Source organism: Lithobates pipiens, unplaced genomic scaffold (genome assembly GCF_037356315.1).
Source record: "Lithobates pipiens isolate NorthernLeopardFrog02 unplaced genomic scaffold, aLitPip1_a1.2 Scaffold_3, whole genome shotgun sequence".
NCBI lineage: Eukaryota > Metazoa > Chordata > Amphibia > Anura > Ranidae > Lithobates > Lithobates pipiens.
The window spans coordinates 96,438,944-96,460,586 of NW_027507790.1; the positions used below are offsets into that span (position 1 = coordinate 96,438,944).

General features: G+C 45.7%; 1 protein-coding gene across 1 annotated transcript; it reads left to right on the forward strand.

Annotated features, from left to right (window-relative positions):
- Positions 1-1,085: 1,085 nt before the first annotated feature.
- Positions 1,086-18,793, forward strand: LOC143940569 (phosphatidylethanolamine-binding protein 1-like). The gene is made up of 4 exons (XM_077462064.1): positions 1,086-1,299; positions 12,887-12,996; positions 13,133-13,233; positions 18,079-18,793. The coding sequence occupies exons 1-4, from the start codon at positions 1,165-1,167 to the stop codon at positions 18,291-18,293; spliced, it is 561 nt and encodes a 186-aa protein (XP_077318190.1). The 5' UTR covers positions 1,086-1,164; the 3' UTR covers positions 18,294-18,793.
- Positions 18,794-21,643: the final 2,850 nt, after the last annotated feature.

The window sequence follows — 21,643 nt, forward strand, 5'->3', positions numbered from 1 at the left end:
ATTGGACTTTCTAGATGGAGAGGTGGACGGAATGATGGGGGAAGACATTGGACTTTCTAGAAGGAGAGGTGGATGGAATGATGGGGAAAGTCATTAGACTTTCTAGGAGAGGTGGACGGAATGATGGGGGAAGACATTGGACTTTCTAGATGGAGAGGTAGACGGAATGATGGGGAAAGTCATTAGACTTTCTAGATGGAGAGGTGGACGGAATGATGGGGGAAGACATTGGACTTTCTAGAAGGAGAGATGGACGGAATGATGGGGAAAGTCATTAGACTTTCTAGGAGAGGTGGACGGAATGATGGGGGAAGACATTGGACTTTCTAGAAGGAGAGGTGGATGGAATGATGGGGGAAGTCATTGGACTTTCTAGAAGGAGAGGAGGACGGAATGATGGGGAATAGCAGAGCTGTGTATGCTTTGTGCTGAGGACTCGGCGCAGCCCCTCTGCAGAGCACAGCCATTGATTTGCCATGCATCTCCAGAGCCCGCACAGACCACGCCCACTCGGCAATAACAACACTAATGGTGTCTGGATGAACATGTGACACGCCTTCTCCAGCCGTCACTCTCCGCAGGCTGCGGGGGGACTGGACCATCACACGGGTGATCTCCGTCCACCAATAGGACGCCTGCGCCGGTATACGCCCTCCTTCCTTTATTGGTGGCGTGTCGGTGTTCTGCCTAATGGAGTCCGGCCATCCATATGTGTCCGCTCCGTACTGCGCATGCGCAGTACGGAGCAGACGAAGCTTCGGAAAATCTCCGAAGCTGAACGGCGCCTGCGCCGTGAGTGGAGGAGGTAGCCGCACTATCCAAGCGGACATAGGGTTTAGAATTTTAGAGGGCCCCTCGCGGGCGAGCTTCGCTCGCCACGCTTCGGGCTCGGCCTCGCTGCGCTCGGCTCTTTTTTATTCTAACTCTATGTCCACTTGGATAGTGGGGTTAGAACCTGGACTCACGGCGCAGGCGCCGTTCGTCCTCGGCAATTTTCGGAATCTGTGCTCCTGTGTACTGCGCATGCGCAGTACGCAGGGGACAGCGTCTGATGGAGGACCCTATTTGACAAGACATCGGCCGGGGGGTGTGAGTGCGTGGAGCCGCCCCGTTCTCGTGTTGCTGGGCTCGGTGACAGTGGTGCAGAGTTGATCGCAGAGCAGGATGCCGGTGGACATTTCCCAGTGGAGCGGGCCTCTGGCCCTGGACGAGGTGGACGAAAAGCCGTTATGCCCGCTTAGTGTGAACTACGGGTCGCTGGGCATAGAGGAGCTGGGCCAAGTGCTCACCCCCACACAGGTAGTGCTGCAGGCCTGTGAGCCGCTGCGGCGTGGACGGTCCCTGCCACTCCCACCGCTATAGCACATTCCTCCTACTATGTACAGATCTGTGAGTGTGTGCCCGCCTTCTGCTCGACCATATACCTTCCAATATAGGGAGGGAGCCAGCCCACACACTGTGCAATATAGTCCGCATGTCATCCGATCCATCGGGCATCCAATTAGCCTGAACTTCTGATCAGTTCCATCAAATAGAGTTGATTGGTAAAATGATTTGATCAGCATTGCTGAATTGCTTTGTTTGTGAATCCAATAGTATTCCCATCAATTGATTAGAAGATTGCACAGAGAAATCATGGGTGTCACTGACAACTTCGATCGACTCATCCAACTGCATTTCCCTGTGTGTGGCACAGCGGACGATTGGGAAGCTGGCTATAGATTAGGGTTGCAACCTCATCCCTTTATACCCAACACATCTGAATTACACAGGTTCTGCGGCTGAATAAGGTGGTCAATTAAGGGGTTGTAAACCCTTTTGTGTGTTTTATTTATTTTTTATAACAAACATCCTATTTGCCTCTACTGTGCGGTTCATTTTGCAGAGTGGCCCCGATCTTGTCTTCTGGGGTCCCCCAACGGCACTCTCTCCTCCCTGCATCAGATAACCCCCTAGGAGAAGTGCTCCCCCGGGGGGTCACCTTGCGGGCGCACTCCTGGGTCCAGCATTTGCGTCCATAGACACGGAATGCTGGTGTTCTGGCATTCAGTCCGGCCATCATATAGCGTCCGCCCCGTACTGCGCATGTGCAGTACGGGGCAGAAGAAGCTTTGTAAAATTTCCAAAGCTGAACGGCGCCGTGAGTGGAGGTGGTAGCCCCACCATCCAAGCGGACATAGGGTTGTGAAAATTAGATGGCCCCTCGTGGGCAAGCTTAGCTCGCCACGCTTCGGGCTCGGCCTCGCTGCGCTCAGCTCTTTTTTATTCCTACTCTATGTCCACTTGGATGGTGGGGCTAGAACCTGGACTCATGGTGCAGGCCCCGTTCATCCTTGGCTATTTTCGGAATCTGCGTTGCTGTGTAGCGGACGCTATCTGATGGGGGACCTTATATGATAAGACACCGGACTCTGCCCCGGCGCTCGTGTCATTGGATTTGATTGACAACAGCGGGAGCCAACGGCTGCGCTTCTCTCAATCTATCCAATGAAGAGCCGAGAACCCCGGGCAGAAGGACAGCTCGTCTCCGCGAAGGAAACAAACGGGCTCAGGTGAGGGGGGGGGAGGTGGCAGTCAGTGTCAGGAGTTTTTCACACTAATGCATATGATATGTTAAAGTGGTGTTGCCTCCAAAAATATAACTTTAGTATGTGCAGCAAAGGGTCTTAATAACATTAATTGGATAAAAAAAATTTTTTTTTTTTTACTTACCTATTTCTTGCTGTTGCTAGGTGGTCCCACGAAATCTGCCTCTTCCATTGCCCGGGCTAAAAACGTCACTTCCCTCGGCAGCCCGGCTCGCTAAGGCTACTGGGAGAAGTGTGTCACCATTTCCCAGGATGCCTTGAGCATCACCGAGGGCTACAATTGCGTTATTTCCCGTTGTCATGGCAACCGGAGCTGTTGATGTCGCTCGATATTGCGCTTACTGCGCATGCACGAGATCTTTAATCGAATGGGCGGTGCATGCTGCTCTTTTAGCAGCACACTCTCCCGGAAGAGGATGCCTGTGGGCTTCACATGCCCACAGGCAAAATGACAACCGTCAGGAGACAGTTTTATAAAATCTTTTTGGATGAGAAAACGGCATGCTGCTGTATTGAAAAAAAGAAAAAGTAAGTCTTATATTTAATACTAATGATTGTCTGTCAGTATGCCAAAAAAAAAAAAAAGATGGACAGTGGAATCCCGCTTTAAGGTGAAAAAAAAACACAAGGGTTTACAACCCCTTTAAAATCACTAATTGCCTTATCTGCTTTCAATTCTCATCAGTGTAATTCATGTGTTCAGGCTTAACCCCTTAGGATTTACCCCCTTCCAGACTAGGCCATTTTTTGCGATTCAGCACTGTGTTGCTATAACTCACAATTGTACGGTCGTGCGACATACACAAACAATTTATGTCTTATATATTTTTTTTTTTTCCCCACAAATAGCGCTTTCTGTTGGTGGTATTTGATCACCTGTGTTTTTATTTTTTTTGCGCTATAAACCAAAAGAGTGAAAATTTTGAAGAATTATATTTTTTTTCCTCCCCTTTTTTTTAAATTTTATATCTTGCTAGAATACTTATCCAAAAAAAATCGAATTTCTTCACCAATTTAGGACGATCTGTATTCTGCTGCATATTTTTGGTAGAAAAAATCCCGATTAAACATATTGATTGGTTTGCGCAAAAATTATAGCGCCTACAGACTATGGGATTTTTTTTCTTTTCTTTTTATTTTTTACTAGTAATGGCAGCGATTTTTTTTTTTTTTTTTTTTTTTTTTTTTTTTTTTTTTTTTATAGTGGGACTGTGATATTGAGGTGGGCAAATTGGACACCTGACACTTTTTGGGAACCGGTAACGTTGTTACAGTGATCAGTGCTAAAATATATGCACTGTAATGACACTAACAGGAAATGGGTTAACAGCTAGGGTGACAACACACTTTAAACTACAGGTAAGCCTAGATTAAAGCCCCGTACACACGAGAGGACTTATGTCCGACAGACTTCCGAAGGAGTTCCGTCGGAGTTCTGCTGGAATTCCGACAGAGTTCTGACAGACTTTTCGGCTGAGCGGACTTGGCCACACACGATCACACTAAACTCCGACGGATTCGAACGTGATGATGTACGACTCGGCTCGAATAAGGAAGTTCATAGCCAGTAGCAAATAGCTGCCCTAGCGTCGGTTTTAGTCCGTCGGAGTAGCATACACACGAGCGGATTTTTCTAAGGGGACCGTGTCCGGCGGAGTTCCTTCGGAAAAATTTGAAGCATGTTCCATATTCTAAAGTCCTTCGGACTTTGGCGAGTCAAAAGTCAGTTGCAGCCCACACACGATCGGATAGTCTGACGGACTCAGTCCTTCGGACTTTGGATGTTGAAAAGTCCGCTCGTGTGTACGCGGCATAAGGCTTACCTGTAGGTGCTGCAAATATCTCCTCCTAAGCCTACACGGTTTAGGAGATATTTACAATTCCCTGTACAAGGATTTCTTCTGCGCATGCGCAGAGTACATCGGCGCATGCACACTTTAGAATGGTCACTGCGTGTCATTTTCATTAAACGACATACAGTGACTGGCGGCTTCCGTGCACACGTGACTGGCCAGTCACAGAGCTGGCGAGGAAATCGGGGGGACATCGCTGGCTCCTGTGTCAAGTAAGTAACACATAATGGGCTACTATGCAATGCATAGTAGCCCATTATGCTCTGCCTTTGCAGGGAAACAAAGAGGAAGTAAACCCATCAGGGTTTACTTCCTCTTTAAATGTGTTCATAGGGAGTGCTTTCTAACTGTGTGTGTGTGTGTGTCTGAGGGGGGGTGGTATTGTTGCTTAGCAGAAACATGATCTCCATCTTCCCCTCTCAGAGAACGGCAAACTGCCTTGTTTACGTAGGCAGACCACCATTCTGCCTCTCTCAGGAACGATCCTGGGGTGCTGGCAAACATCAGGTCCACCAGACTCACTGAATGGCTTCCGCTGTGTCCAATCAGTGAGAGTGGGTCACCAGTGGCGTGCGTGCATGCCCCAGAACCAGGGCTAGGAATTGCATACAGATGTGTGATGTTGCCCTGCTAAGGTATATCTGCATGGGGCGATCTTAAAGGTGTTAAACGGGTGAGGTGGCAACCCTGCTGCGGAGGGATTATTCCTATCGGGAGAGATCAATTGAAAAAGGAAATTGATCATTTATGAAATTGTGTATGACCACTATAGCAGATCACCCTTCTATATAAGATGTGTATAATAGTGAGTATCTGCCCTGTCATTATTATCCAGGATTTATCTAGCGCAAACAGTTTACGCAGCGCTAATACAACTGTACCGTCTCCTTTTTAGATTGTAATCTCTCTCTCTATCATCTTGCTGAACCCCCAATGTCAATTCTATTTAAAATGCATTTCTAGTGGAGTGTTTAAAAAAAAAAAAAAAAAAAAAAGTCTGAATACAGGTGAAATAGTCAGTCAGTGATGTAGGAAGATCGCATTATTATTTTGGGCTATACTGTTGATATCCCTCCTTTACTTCCTGTCCTGGAGACGCAACAGAAAGTGAGGAGGAATCTCCTATTAGTTGTCACCAAAATAGGTATCCCCATCAGAAGAATTTTGGATGCCCCTATTACTTTGTATTAGTGACAGTTGCCACCATGATTAATAGTGGATTAGTTTCCCCAGTGGGGACAATGGCAGAAATTTTACTCCTCCCACACCATCCAGGACTAGGACAAAAAAGGTTTGCCTGAGATTTTCTTTTAGAAAATGAAGCAGCTAGCTTTAGAAGAGGTCCAGATTATTTGGCATGACAACAGATGGAAACCACGGCCGGTAATCATAGTGGACCCCATGCTATTCTTCAGCATTGTGTGTGATTTATTTGTTGAGTTGTGGTGTTCCATGTCTATTTTGATCATTTTACTTCTAATGGATTAGTCTAGTTTGGGTCCACCAAGTAAATTTTTATATATGAGGATTCTTTGGTTTCATGTGAAGGAAATTAAAGGAAGGAAATGGTTCCTGGTGGAAGAGACTTAAGGAGATTGAATCTGTGGTGGGGTCTGCATGGTTCCTTGTGGAATAGAGGCAAGGAAGGAGATGGATTCTGTACCATGGGGGGACATTGATTGTGGGCAGGTGATGGTAAGATCACGTCCTTTGGTTGCTGAGCCTGGAGAGGAGGGCCAGCACATAGTGGAACAGATGGTTTTATTTTTCCTTTCTGTAGCAGCTGAATGCCGGCTTCTCCTTCATACCCTCCCTCTGGCACTCAGTTGCTTCAGGGAGGAAAATATAGCCATCGGCTCCACTGAAGGCCGCCCCTCCTCTCCATGGTAAATGTGTGATTTACTGGGGCGGCGTAGTGGTTAGCACTCTCACCTAGCAGTAAGGGTTACTGGTTCAAATCCCAACCACGACTCTACCTGCCTGGAGTTTGCATGTTCTCCCCGTACCTGCGTGGGTTTCCGCCGGGTACTCCGGTTTCCTCCCACACTCCAAAGACATGCAGGTAAGTTAATTGGCTTCTGTCCAAAATTGGCCCTAGTATATGAATGGGGACCTTGGATTGTGGCTCCTTGAGGGTAGGGACCAATGTGAGTGTGCAATGTACAGGGATAGGGACAATAGTAGACACTCAGGTTGAACTGGATGGACTGGTGTCTTTATTCAACCTTACTGTGAAACTATACTGACCCCTTCCTTTTGTGAATGAGCAGTTGTGTGCAAAAATGCTAAACGCACAGCAAAAAGCAATGTAGAAGGGGATCAAAAGCAAACTGCATATCTTTGAACCAAGCCTTGTGCTGGCCATGCATTTATCAATTTTCGAACGAGAATATTCATGCAAAAATTCTTTGTACATTTGCTGAATGTCATTTGAAAATTTCACTTGCTTTTAACATTCAGTTTTAAAATGAATGTAATTTCTGAGCGACAACCACACTGTCTGAAAATTCCTTTGACCAAGAAGTTTTCTATTCTGCGCCTTCGAATTTTCCCATTGCTGTGATTAAAAATGAAATGACCATTCTTAAAATTACAATTTTTTTTAAGACCTTGATTTTGTATGGCCAGCATAAAATTATCGTTCTGTCTGAAAAAACATTTTTTATTAAAAAGGAAAAAATGAATCAGTCTATTTACCCAATTTGACCTCTAATAGTATATATCTCTTCTGTCTGTTATTCTCAGAGTGGATTAGAGATTTTGCTCCCAACCATAGTTTATTTATATTTTCTCTTATATTCACCGACCGACACAGCTCCTCTCTGTAACAAAATGGGTTGTTAGCCCTATCACTGGAGATTACTAGGCAAAGTTGTAACACAACACTTCAGAACTTTTAGTTCCGCCCAGGGGGGCGGTCCCTAGGCTACAACCCCCACAGCCTGCCCTAGCAGACTCAGTTTTATTTTGCCTAGTGAAAGAGATGCACCTAGGAACCCTGCAGGCCGTGCTTTATTTTTTTTATTTTTTTTATTTTTTGAGATGCAGAAGCTTGGCTTTTTGTGCAAGATGAATGATCCTGTGATCTTCTATCTACAGCCGGCTAGGTGACAGGCTGGTTCACTTATCCTTGTAGTCTCCCCAGTCCGGCCATTGAGTGTGTGCAGGCTACGGCTCGGCAGGCCATGACATACCTCAGCTCCAGAGGTGGTCGGTGAGCTTTATGCTCTGGGGCATACATATGACCGGGCTACTGATGTCTGCATCGCAGTATGCTGGGTCAGGAGTTGACTACCATGGGATGTCCCCCAGCTCTCCCTGTCTCGGGAGGGTGGAGCAGCTGGGCATTCCCTGGGAGGTTGATTCGGGGGGGCCCCCCTCACCCCCCCTCTTCTCTCCCCGGTCCCTAACTCCCCTCCATGATGCTGAGCGGTGCATGTGTGTGCCCCTGGGGGTTTAGCTATACTGGGGTGCCTGGGTCTTGCAGCTTAGTCCTGTGTTGGTGCAGCGCTGTGTCTGCCACATGTTTTCTCTAGCCTCTTATAGCGCTGATCGGTGGCCATTTTAAGTATGGGCAAGGGTCAGACATGCTTCTGGCTTCCATTTTCCTAGTGATTCTCTATTAGAACACTGGCGGCCATTTTCTTGTAGCCGGACCACGTTTTTTTGTGCTCTAGCAGCGCCCCTTGTGCCCTCAGCTTCCTGTTTGGTCATCACAGAGCGCTGGGAGGTTTATCCTGTCAATCACAGCTATGCGTGATACCCTGAAGATTCAGAAACCAGCGGATCCCTCTGCTGATGTACCGGTCCCTTTTGGGTCTCTCAAGCCAGCATGTTTACCTACGGTTTTCCCGTATCTGACTTATTTTGATAAGTTCATGTACAAGGAATGGGGTTGCCCGCAACGGACCTTCATGGTCCCCAAATACATGGCGGTGCGTTACCGCTTTGAGGAAAAGCCTTCTCAAAAAGTGGTCGGCTCCTCTGGTCCTGGATCCCCCAGTATCCAGGTTAAATAAAGTAACCACGATCCTGGTTGAGGGGACTCCTGCATTCAAGGATCCCACGGACAGGAAGGCAGAGGTGGTGGCTCGTTCCGTGTTTACGGTTGTGGGGTCAGCCGTGCGACCTGTACTGGCATCCGCACTGGTGTCGTAGACACTGAGTGGGCAAAACTTCTGCACCGCGAATTGGGAGAGCAACAGGCCTCCCCTGTCTGCGTGGAACTAGCAGACCAACTAGTGCAAGGCCTTAAATACGTTTTGTGATGCGGCCCTGGATACTCTCCCTCTGTTAGCTAGGGCTTCAGTGTCAGCTGTGGTGCTGAGGCGCCTGATTTGGCTAAAAGGCTGGTCTGCTGACCAGGCATCCAAGAAAGCCCTGACGGATCTTCCTTTCCTTGTCGACCGGCTCTTTAGAGCCTCGTTAGATGACATTATTAAGAATGCCACTGGTGGTAAGAGTACTCTACTCCCACAGGCCAGGAAGGCTAAGGAGCCACACCGCAAGCAAGGGCCCTCCTTTTTTTTTTTTTTTTTTTTTTTTCGTCCACCCGGTGCTTCGACAAACCATCTCCAGGACGCCCACGGATGGTCAAAAACGTCACTGGAACCGCAAGCCTGCGAATAAAAGTGCTACCGCTGGAAGGTTTACCCCCCACCCATGTCTCGGGTGGGGGGTCGCCTTCGGGAGTTTGCAGCGCGGTGGTCCTCCTGGTTATCCGATCAATGGGTCTGCGATCTGATTTCCACAGGCTACAAGATAGAGTTCCTCTCTTGGCCGCCAAACAGATTGCTCCCCTCCAGCATACCCGTGTCCCGGTTCTCCGGGAGCCCCTGTTGGGGGCTGTAAGGGACTTGCTGAATAGAGGGGTGATTGTACCTGTTCTGGAGCCAGAACGCTTCCAGGGATTCTACTCAAATCTGTTTGTGGTTCCCAAGAAGGAAGGGGGTACGTCCAATCCTGGACTTGAAAGCCCTCGATCACTTTGTAAAAGTGCAGAGGTTCAGGATGGAATCGGTTCACTCAGTAGTCGCTGTACTCCATCAATGGGACTCCCTGGCGTCCTTGGACATCCAGGATGCGTACCTACACATACCCATATGCCTTCGGCATCAAAAGTTTCTGTGTTTCGCAGTCGGGGAAGCCCATTACCAATTTGTGGCTCTTCCTTTTGGTCTGGCATCAGCCCCCCGAGTCTTTACCAAGGTATTTGCTCCAGTATTGGCGTTGCTGAGACAACGTGGGATCGCGATTGTGGGCTACCTGGACGTTCTCCTCCTGAGAGCATCTTCCGCCTCAGCATTAGAGGAGGATGTGGTGATCACCATGCAGACCCTGCAAGAATTTGGGTGGCTGTTGAACCTAAAGAAGTCGGTGATTGTGCTGACCCAGAGTACCTAGGTTTGCTCCCTTCAGACAAATTGCAGACTCTCAGGCCTGCGGTGAAACTGCTGATGAACCACAAGTGTTTGTCGCTCCGGTTTTGCATGCGAGTACTGGGGCTCATGGTAGCTTCCTTCGAGGCAGTACCTTGCGCCCAGTTCCACACCAGAGTACTGCAGAAGGAGATCTTGTTAAAATGGGACAAGTCTCAGTTGTCCCTGGATCGACAGATCCAGGTGAGCCAACCAGTCAGGGACTCTGATCTGGTGATTCAGTCCGGAAAATCGTTCCTTCCTCTAAAGTGGACGGTGATCACTACGGATGCCAGTCAATCCGGCTGGGGTGGAGTTGATGGGGGTTCAGTTGACGGTAGAATCCGAGTTGCCGATCAATGTGCTCGAATTGAGAGCAATCAGGCTGTGTCTCCACACGTGGTCGGTGAGTCTTCAAGGGCGTCCGATCAGGATTCAGTCGGACAACGCCACATCGGTGGCATATATAAATCGCCAAGGGGGAACAAGAAGCACAGCCGCTGCTCGGGAGGTCGCTAACATACTTCGGTGGGCAGAGCGACACATTCCAGCCCTGACGGCCATTTACATCCCGGGTGTGGAAAACTGGCAGGCGGACTATCTGAGTCGGGAGATGCTGGACCCAGGAGAATGGGCATTGCATCCGGAGACATTCAGGCTGCTGTGCCTGAAGTGAACACCAGATGTGGATCTATTGGCCTCCCGTCTCAATCGGAAGGTGGCGAGATTCGTGTCCAGGACAAGAGATCAGTGGGCAGACGCGTCAGACGTGCTGGTGGCCCCGTGGGATCAGTATCAGCTGATCTATGCCTTTCCTCCACTGAAGTTGTTGCCACGTCTGCTTCGCAGAATGGAAGCTGAGGGGATCCCAGTGATGCTGGTTGCCCCAGATTGGCCTCTGCGTCCCTGGTACGCAGATCTAGTGCGTCTGGTGGCAGACGCTCCTTGGCGACTGCCTTTGCGAGAGGACCTTCTGTCTCGAGGTCCAATTTTATTTTATTTTTTCTAGGAAGATATACCATCGTACTTGGAATGCTTACATTTCCACGTGTGAGGAGAATGGTTGGCATCAGCGTTCCTTTTCCATAGCAAGGATCCTGCTGTTTCTCCAGCGAGGAGTAGACCAGAGATTGGCATTGAGCACCATCAAGGGTCTTTTTTCAACGACCCCTGGCATTGCATTCCTTAGTGGGTACCTTTCGTTCAGGGGGTACAACATGTAGTCCCTCCGGTGCGCTCACCGGTACCCCCATGGGATTTTAACCTGGTGGTGTTGGCGCTTCAAAAACCGCCATTTGAAAATAGGGAGATTCCGCTGTTGACTTTCCCAGAAAGTGGTCTTTCTAGTGGCCATTACCTCAGCCAGGAGGGTTTCGGAAGGGCAACTTGCAAGACAAGGCCGCCAATATCTGGTCATCCACAGGGATAAGGTGGTGTTGCGTCCACAAACATCTTTTCTACCAAAGGTGGTCTCGGCTTTTCATATCAATGAGGACATTGTATTACCATTGTTGTGTTCTAAGCCGAAGCACCCCAAAGAGGTGGCCCTTCACGCTCTCGACGTAGTTAGGGCTCTGAAGGTGTATTTGTCTGCCACGGCTCCCTTTCGGAAGTCACTCACTGTTTGTTTCGGTGGCTGGTCCAAAGAAGGTTATGGTGGTCTCGTCGGCCACCATTTCCAGGTGGATCAGACAGATTGTAGTACAAGCCTACGCCTTGAAGGGGCGGGTGCCCCCCTTTCCGGTCGCGGCCCACTCCACAAGGGCAATCGGAACGTCTTGGGCCTTCCGACACCAAGCTTCAGTCGCTCAGGTGTCTAAGGAGGCGACCTGATCGTCTGTCCATACGTTTACCAAGTTCTACAAGGTAGACGTCAGTGCATCGGCTGATGCCTGTTTTGGCTGCAAAGTTTTGCAGGCGGCCGTGTAGTTGCAATTGGATATGTAAGCTTCGTTTTTTTTCCTGGTTTTTCGATAAAAACGCAGTACTGTTTTTATGCACTGTTGCATTACTTCCGCAATGTTGCGGTCTTGGGGAGCACTCCTGTTGAGGATACCTGGTTATATGGTGTGTGTGTGTGTGTGTGTGTGTGTGTGTGTTTATTTTTTTTTTTTTTTTTTTTTTTTTTTTTTTTTTTTTTCCCCCCCACACACTGCTGTGTTTTTGTGGGTTTAGGTTCACTAGTTCCCACTTGCCGTGTGTGTGTGTGTTTTGTTTTTTTTTTTTTTTTTCCCACCCCTCGTTTGGCACTGCTTGGGGTCATCCCGTTTTGTTAGAGAGCTGTATCGGTCGGTGAATATAAAAGAAAATAGGATTTTTTTTTTTTTGTACTCGCCATAAAATCCTTTTCTCTGTAATTCACCAACCGACACAGCACCCGCCGCTCCTTTTTCCTTTTTCATTTTTATTTTTTTATTTTTTTCTCTTTACGTTTATACTGCTTGTTGATGTACTCAGTCTGCTAGGGCAGGCTGTGGGGTTGTAGCCTAGGGACCGCCCTGGGCGGAACTAAAAGTTCTGAAGTGTTGTTACAACTTTGCCTAGTAATCTCCAGTGATGGGGCTGACAACCCATTTTGTTAGAGAGGAGCTGTGTCGGTTGGTGAATTACAGAGAAAAGGATTTTACAGTGAGTACAAAAAATCCTATTTTTTACCATTGCATATAGCTATTAAAGGATCAATTGCCTACACATTTTTTAAGGTTATTATTTGATTAATCGGCCAACTAATGTAGACCCTGCTTCAGGATCCATCTCCTTCCGTACTTTAGTTTCACAAGGAACTATGCAGATTGTTTGTAAAAGAGGGGTAAGGAAGGAGGTGGATCTTGTAGCAGGGTCTACGTGGTTCCATGTGAAAAGGAGGTAAAGGAGATGTAATGTGTAGCCAGGTCTTAGGGGTTCCTTTTTGAGAGCAAGGTAGTTGGAATCTGTAGTAGGGTCTACATGGTTCCTCATGAAAGCGATGTAAAGATGAAGATTCTAAATAGACATGCTTTTCATAGCATTCTTTGTTTTCACAATGTAGGTTCAGAACCGCCCTACAAGCATTTCATGGGAAGGCATGGACAGTAACAAACTGTACACTCTTGCGATGACAGACCCTGATGCACCCAGCAGGAAAAATCCAAAATTCAGGTTAGATTATTATTGTGCAAGTAAAAGCACTTGTTCTGTTAAGGCACCGAACACTCTGATACTCTATCCATAATAATGAATTGTATCTAGATGTTTTCAAGTGTGTTTGTTTGTTTTTTATTTTTTTTTGTTTTAGGGAATGGCACCACTTTCTTGTTGTAAACATGAAAGGGAATGACATCAGCAGTGGTTGTGTCCTGTCTGATTATGTTGGCTCAGGTCCACCAAAAGGAAGTGGTGAGTGGCATTCATGGAAAATAATGGTGTGAGATGGCATTGACGTTTAAAAAAACAAAAAAAAACGATGTTTATGCAGGCTTACAGTGAAAATACACAGGCTTAAAGTGGTACAAAAGTCTAAGTATTTTTGTCTTGATAATAAACCAAAAATATATTAAATTGAAACTTTTTTTGATTTTTTTTTTTTTTTTTTCCTGTGGCTTTATTCCCTCCTGTTTTTCACCTGGTGATCTGGCCAGTAACACACCTAGTATTAGGGAGACACAAGTCTGGATGAATTTAGGAATACATTAAGCAAATTGAAGCCAAACTTCCAGCTTACACTTTTATAATCGGTTACAGCAAAATGTTGGTGGTTTTTTTTTTTCTTTTGGGGTATAAAAGATTTGCATTTGTTTAATCCATGTAAGACATTCTGCTGCAGAGCTTGGGCTTTTGAAAAACAGATTTGCTGGTTGGATCACCAGATGAAAACGTAAAAAGAAAATAATGCAACCATCACATCTAAGAATTGGTAAGCTGCAATACAATAAATGACTCTGCATTAAAGTAAAAAGTGGCCCACTACTGCTCTACACTCCCTCTGTCCCTAAACGTTTAACCACTTACAGACCAGACCACTTTTTGCGATTCGGCACTGCGTCGCTTTAACTGACAATTGCGCGTTCGTGCGACGTGGCTCCCAAACAAAATTGACGTCCTTTTTTTCCCACAAATAGAGCTTTCTTTTGGTGGTATTTGATCACCCCTGCGGTTTTTTATTTTTTGCGCTATAAACAAAAATAGAGCGACAATTTTGAAAAAACGCATTATTTCTTTTTATTATAATAAATATCCCCCAAAAATATATAAAAAAACATTTTTTTTCCCTCAGTTTAGGCCGATACATATTCTTCTACATATTTTTGGTAAAAAAAAAATCGCAATAAGCTATTATTGATTGGTTTGCGCAAAAGTTATAGCGTTTCCAAAATAGGGATAGTTTTATAGCATTTTTATATTATTTTTTTTTATTTTTTTTTTTATTTTTTTTTTTTTTATTATTTATTGTGACTGCGACATTGTGGGGGACCCATCGGACATTTTTGACACATTTTTGGGACCATTGTCATTTTATACAGTAATCACTGCTATACAAATGCAGTGATTCCTGTGTAAATGACACTGGCAGTGAAGGGGTTAACCAGTGGGTGGCAGTGTAGGGGTTAAGTGTTCCTAGGGGTGTGTTACTAACTGTGGGGGGGTTGGGCTTTCATTTAGTGAACACTGATCTCTGCTCCAATCACATGGAGCAGAGATCAGCGTCACTAGTTGCTAGGCAGAATGAAGAAATGCTGTTTACAACGGCATTTCTTCATTTGGCCGCTCCGTTAGACGATCGCGGGGATGCCCGCGGCGATCGAGTCCGCGGATCCCGCGACCGAACTCAAGGGGTCCCGACCAGCGCGGGAGCGCGCCGCCAGTGGCGCGGTCCCGATGGCAGGGCGGCAAATTTAAAAGGACGTACATGTACGCCCATTTGCCTGCCTGTGCCACTCTGTCGACGTACATCGTCGTGCGCTGGTCGGCAAGTGGCTAACCACTAGGGATCCGCGCTATAGCCGAATTATTGGCTACAGTGTGGATCTGCATTGCCAGGACTACGTCTATTGACGACGTCCCGTGCACGATTGGCCTGCGCGCCCCTTGAAGGATGCGCGCTCTGTGATCAGCGAGTCTGAGACTCTCTGGATCACAGATCGGAGTAAGGGGTCGATCCCGACCCCTTTGCCACGTGATCAGCTGTCAGCCAATGACAGCTGAACACGTGATGTCAACACAACTGGTAATCGCCTATTTTTCTCCTCCGGACTGACAGCGCGAGGAGAAAAAATAAAGCTGATCACTGGCTGCAGTGAGCGGGACATCAGTCTGCGATGTGCCGCCTGTCAGTGCCCACCAGCGCCAAATGACAGTGCTGCACATCATCCGTGCTGCCTTAACTGTGCCCACCAGTGCAGCATATCGGTGCCGCCTCATCAGCGCATATCAATGAAGCAGAAAAATTACGTGTTTTGAAAAATGTTATAACAAACTAATAAACATGATTGTGTTTTTTGCAAAAAAAAATAAAAATAAAAATAAAAACCCCAACTGTGATTAAATACCGCCAAAAGAAAGCTCTGTTTTGTGGGGGGAAAAAATCATAAAAATTTCATTTGGGTACAGTGTTGTATGACCGCGCAATTGTCATTCAAAATGCATCAGCGCTGAAAATTGGTCTGGACAGGAGGGGGGTTTAAGTGCCCAGTAAGCAAGTGGTTAACTGGCTCAAAGTCACCCCTCCAGTGCTGTCTGGCTTATCGGTGTAAGCGTTCTGACCGGTGGAGTAAGATGGTGCCACTTCCTTTTCCGGTCTACGCCAAAATGGAAAATGGCGGATCTGGAGACCCTAGAGGCCAAAACGCTCCAGATGGGATTCCGGTAAAATGGTGCCGATCGGCAGCATCCTGGCCATAAGAATCCGGTGGAGGTCCCACAGGCCCCTCTTACCTTCTGCATCCTCACAGTAGGACTCCTTGGAATGGAAAGAGAGCAGGACACAGTGGTGCCTACAACCCAGGGGTTGGCGAGAGTGTCGCAGGGAGTGGATGCTCTCTCAGGACTGGGTTTGCCACCTAGCATATGCCTTCTCTCCACAAGCCTTAATACCTCGGGTTCTACAGAGGTTGGCCCACTCAGAGTGCAAGCTGATCCTGATGGCTCCAAGGAGGCCAAAGAGGACATGGTTTGCTACTCCTGAGAAAATGGTTGGTTTCTCCTCCACTCTGTCTCCCGCAGGATCCCCTCCTTCAAGGACTAGTCCTTCACCCCAACCCGGGTTTCTTCAAGTTGACGGCATGGCTCTTGAGATGAAGATTCTCAGACAAGGGATGCTCTGATAATAATTCTGACCCTCCTAGGTAGTCAGAAACTGGTCACTAGGAGTATCTACTCAAGAATCTTGAATTGCTTCTCACACTGGTGCCTGGATAGAGAGGTTTGTAATCCTTTGGTACCATTGGTACTTGAATTCTTACAGGCTGTGGTGGATCAGGGGATTGCCCCGAATACCCTGAAGGTACAGATGGCAGCCCTGTCTTTATTTCTGGACCAGAGCCCGATTTAAGAGATTTCTACTAGCAAGGGAGAGGTTAACCCCCCGTTTAAAAATTTAAGATTCCCACCATGGAATCTAATGTTGGTCCTGGAGGCATTGACAAAAGCGCCTTCCAAACCAGCTCAGGAGATCTCAGTAAAATTTTTGACTCTTAAGTTAGCCTTTTTACTGGCCATCACTACAACCAGAAGGGTAAGCGATCTGCAGGCCCTGTCAATTAGGGAGCCTTTTTTGGTACCGGAAGATGGAGTGGTGCGGAGACAAGACCCACTATATCTTCCCAAGGTCGCATGCCTGCTTCATAGATCTCAAGAGATTATTTTGTCCTCTTTTTGTGAAAACTCCCCCCCCCCCCCCCCCCCCAAAAAAAGAGGAAAAATGTAAGTTATTAGATGTCAGGTGCTTGCTGACATATTTAGATTGAAAGATTGCAGGCAGTCGAGTCACCTTTTTTTTTTTTTTTTTTTTTTTTTTGGTTCTGTTTAGCGGACCTAGAAAGGGAGGGCAGGCATCTAGATCTACAGTGGCTAGGTGGATCAGACAAACTATAGGAATGGCTTATAAGCAGACAGGTTCCCCAGTACCAGTTAACCTTAAAGCCCATTTAACTAGATCTTTGGCAGCCTCTTGAGCAGAAAGAGCTGGGGCCTCAATAGAACAGATCTGTCGAACAGCCACATGGGCGAAGCAGGACATCTTCTTGAAGCACTATAGAGTGGAACTGCTATCACCTCAGGATCTGCCGTTTGGAAAGAAGGTCTTACAAGCAGTGATCCCACCCTAAGGTAGGCTTTTAACTACTTGTCCATCCTCTCAGGTGTACCGTCCTGGAAGATGACTAGAGAAAATTGACAGTTACCGGTAACTGCTTTTCTGGGATATCTTCCAGGATGGCAGGCCTACTTCCCACCCCTGGTTTGATGTACGTACACTACGGGAAGAGTTTTTCTCTCTGGCACCTGGAGAACTGAGGTGCAGGGGGAAGGGATGGGGCCTTTTAACCTCATGCGCTGATTGTGTTTCCTGTCAGGTGGACCAGTCATCTCTCCTTGACGGTATCCCAGAAAAGCAGTTATCGGGAAGTAACTTGTCCCCCTTTTTTTTTTTCATTGAATTTTTTTTTTTTTTTTCTTTGCCTAGTGTCTAACTCCTGAAGGTGACACTATAACCCTACAGTTTAGAATTGGGAAGAGCTGTGTCCATCAATGAACTCTGGGAAAGGGATTTTATGGTAACAAAATCCTGTTTTTCTAGTAGATTGAGGGGTGGAACCTCTGCCAGGATTGTTTGCTGTCTGTTTGCCTATAAAGGATACTTCTTCTGACTTCCTGCTCTGATGGGTGTCAGATGTAGGGAATGTTGTTTGTTTGTTTTTTTTTTTTTGGTTTTTTTTTATCCTGATGGGCCTTTCTCACACAAAACTGAATGAAAGAAAGTTGAGTAGAATTGGACTTGAAATATGAATACAAGTGCCTCTGCTCCAGTGCTGCATTAGGAAATCTAGAAGATTGTACTCTCATACTGTGCTTTCTTGCTGTGAACATATTGGTTGCACAGAGAAATAAGATTCATATGAAACCTAATTTGATACATTTTAGGAAACATATCCAGCTTTTTATATAGATTTAAATATTTGCACATCTTTGTTTTTTTTCACTTTTTTTTATTTTGTTAAAATTGTTTTATTTTTTTTATTTTTGTAGGTCTCCATCGTTATGTCTGGATGGTGTATGAGCAGAAGGAGCCACAGAAATGTGATGAGCGAATTCTGACTAACCGCTGTGGTGAACACAGAGGATGCTTTAAATTGTCTACTTTTCGCAAGAAGTATGGGCTGGGAGCCCCTGTTGCTGGCACTTGCTACCAGGCTGAGTGGGATGATTATGTCCCCAAGCTGTATGAGCAGCTTAGCTCCTAAAACAAAACAATCTACCAGATCTTTCCTGTTTAGCACTTAATTGTTCAAACCACATGCTTCAAATGTTTAAACCAATAATTTTTCACATCCTGATCAGGGTTTCACGCGTTGAAGGTAACGTTTTTGCAAATGTGGGCCCGTTTTGGGGTTCATTCGTACTTGGGCATTCTATGGTGGTGCATTATGGAATGCATTCGTGTGTTGCATTAAAGCAGCTCATTTTAAATAGGATGCCAACACACTACACATATGTGAAGTAGTTCTCAAAGTATTCAGCAGAGTGAAAATGTAGAATCTCAGAACACTTGTACAAAACCAGTTTTCAGTGTTGAAGGTACCATAGCAGCTGTCCAGTCTCCTATCGAAAAAAAAATCTAAAATAATTTGTTAGTAAAACTAAGTAGGATTTCCAGAATGAAGAGGCACATAGAAGCAGATGCATTTTAGTTGTACTTTATTTTATTTTGCGTGATATTAAAATAAAACTTCATTTCAAGAGAGGCTTTGTGTCGTCTTTATTCATATATTAATATATGCAGCAATGTGAAAATTATTTACAATGTAGTAAGATCTTTTGCATTAAAGTGATATTTTTAACAAAAAAAAAAAAAAACTTATACTTACCTGCTTTGTGCAGTGGTTTTGCACAGAGCAGCCCAGATCCTCTTCTTTTCGTCTCCCTCTTTGGCACTTCTGGCCCCCTCCCTCCTACTGAGTGCCCCCACAGCAAGCAGCTGAGAGAGAGAGATATTTTTAAATCTTAATACATAGCATGAATAAAGAAAAACCTTGTCAATGATCTGGGACAAAAATGCAGCATTTTTTTTTTTTAAATCTGAGTTTTGGGGGGGGGTTGTGTGTCACATTTTGCTGTATACTTATAGTTTTACTCTAATGCTGTGTTTTTAATGTGTGGATGGCGGTTGCATTAGAAGTATTAACGTAAATGCACAACTACTGGCTTTTATAGAGTGCATTCATGGATAGGTCCACATTTTCTAACATGTTACACCCATAGTTGGGTTAACATATTAATGTTATGGATGCACTGGTCCCTGTTCTTTGACAACTGTCACAATCTACAGAACATGTGGCTGTGCGGTGCGCCACCTGGCTGCATCATTCATTCAGTGTTCTTTGAATGTGAAAGCTACAAGTACCAACAGCCTTTACAACTGTTGGCTTGTAGTTCTCATTGAATTAGCAGGGTGCTGTTGAGTGCTCTGGTAGTTTGAGTCTTTGTCAGAGTGTAGCTGCCTGCTCATATCAGCGGTACTGAAAACTACATAGTCTGCAAGGCTGAGGCATTACACCAAAAATTTGCTGATTGTGGGTGCAATGCTTTACACTGGCGGGGATCTCCAAACTACAACCCTCCAGCTGATGCAGAACTACGTGTCCCATGAGGCACTTTAAAACTGATATTTACAGACATGATGGGAATTGTATTGTAGTTCCTGAAAACTGGAGGGCCATAATTTGTAGACCTCTACTTTACAGGCTTCTAACGAAAGATTTAACACAACCATAGTGCAAGGGCCTGCCTGATTTGCATAAAAATTGAAATTCTTAAGGTTTGGCCTCATATTATTTAGTTTTGGTAAATCTGAAGGAATTTTTTTTACAGAAAATAGTATAGTCTGTATCCAGCTTTAGAATGGACATGGGGATGTCCAGATAAACCTCAATCTACCTCCTCCATTCACAGAATGCAAGGCATTCTGTGAAAGGAATACAATAAGTTTTGTAAATGGACAGGGTGGAGTGTTATGACCCACTATCAACCACTTGTTGAAACTGCAGCATTAGAGTTAATTTATTGGTACAGTACAAATTGAAACCACATTAGAATTTATTGGTAAATAGCAAATGTGCTAAAAAAAGTTGCTGAGCTTTAGGATCGCCTACAGCTTTTATTTCTCCCCCCCCCCCCCCCCCCTCCCATCCTAATATGAATCTCATAAAATTAGAATATCATGTGATTCAATTCAAAAAGTGAATCTCTATCTAATGTTACACACAGTGATATAGATCAAGCTTTTCTTTTAACCATTTCAGCCCCGGAAGTTTTTACCCCCCACTTTTTGCTATTCGGCACTGCGTCACTTTAACTGACAATTCCCTGGTCGTGTGATGTTACAACAAAACAATTGAAGTCTCCCCCAAAACAAACTTTTTTTTTTCTATAATCTCTCCCATTTGCCCACCGCTGTCATTCTGCTGACGTATATTGGCATGCAGCAGTCGGCAAGTGGTTAATGATTATGGCTTACAGCTAGTAAAAGCCCAACATCCAGTATCTCAGAAAATTAGTACATGAAACCAATAAAAAAAAAAATTTAATACAGAATTGTTGGCTTACTGAAAAGTATGTCAATGTACAGTAGAGTATGCACTCATTACTTTTGCAGCATTACATGATGTGGTGTTACATGGAGGCAATCAGCCTGCTGAGGTCTTATGGAATCCCAGGTTGCTCTGATAGTGGCCTTCAGCTCGTCTGCATTGTTGGGTCTGGTGTCTCATCTTCCTCTTGACAATACCCCACAGATTCACTATAAGATTTAGGTCAGGTGAGTTTGCTGGCCAATAAAGTACAGTGATACCATGATCATTAAACCAGGTATTGGTGCTTTTGGGCAGGTGCCAAGTCCTGCTGGAAAATGAAATCACCATCGCCATGAAGCTGGTCAGCAGAGGGAAGCATGACGTGCTCTAGAATTTCCTGTTGGAGGGCTGCGCTGACTTTGGACTTGATAAAACACAGTGGACCAACACCAGCAGAAGACATGGCTCCCCAAATCATCACTGACTGTGGAAACGTCACTTCACACACCCCCCCCCCCCACATGGTTGATCACATTTTTAGGACGATCCACAATTACCTCCTGACTGAGCAGTTCTCGTCCTGCTGGGTTTTGAGGGCAAATGTGCCTGGAAATTAGGGTGATTTCTATAGATACTCTGCTGTCCCAGTATTTATTTCATGTCTCCCCTTTATTATTTCATAATACGAAGGGTTCACCAAACTGCTTGCTGTGGCATAGCACAGATTGCCTGAGACTGTCTTTCCATTTCATAAATGAGGCCTGTTGTAAGGAACTACAGATTCCAGCCTAAAGCATATGTGTGCAAGCTGCAACTGTGCCATTATTGATGTAGAGTGCTGCTTGAAGTAAAACATCACACATCTGGATAATCTAAAAGTGAGAATATGGTGAAAACATGCATGACCACGTCATGAGATACAGGCCACTGAAATGTTATTCACATTTTACTATTTGCTCTAAAATAGGAGATTGTCCCTGTCCTGCTTACTTTCATTAATGATCCTTTAATGTAATGAAGAG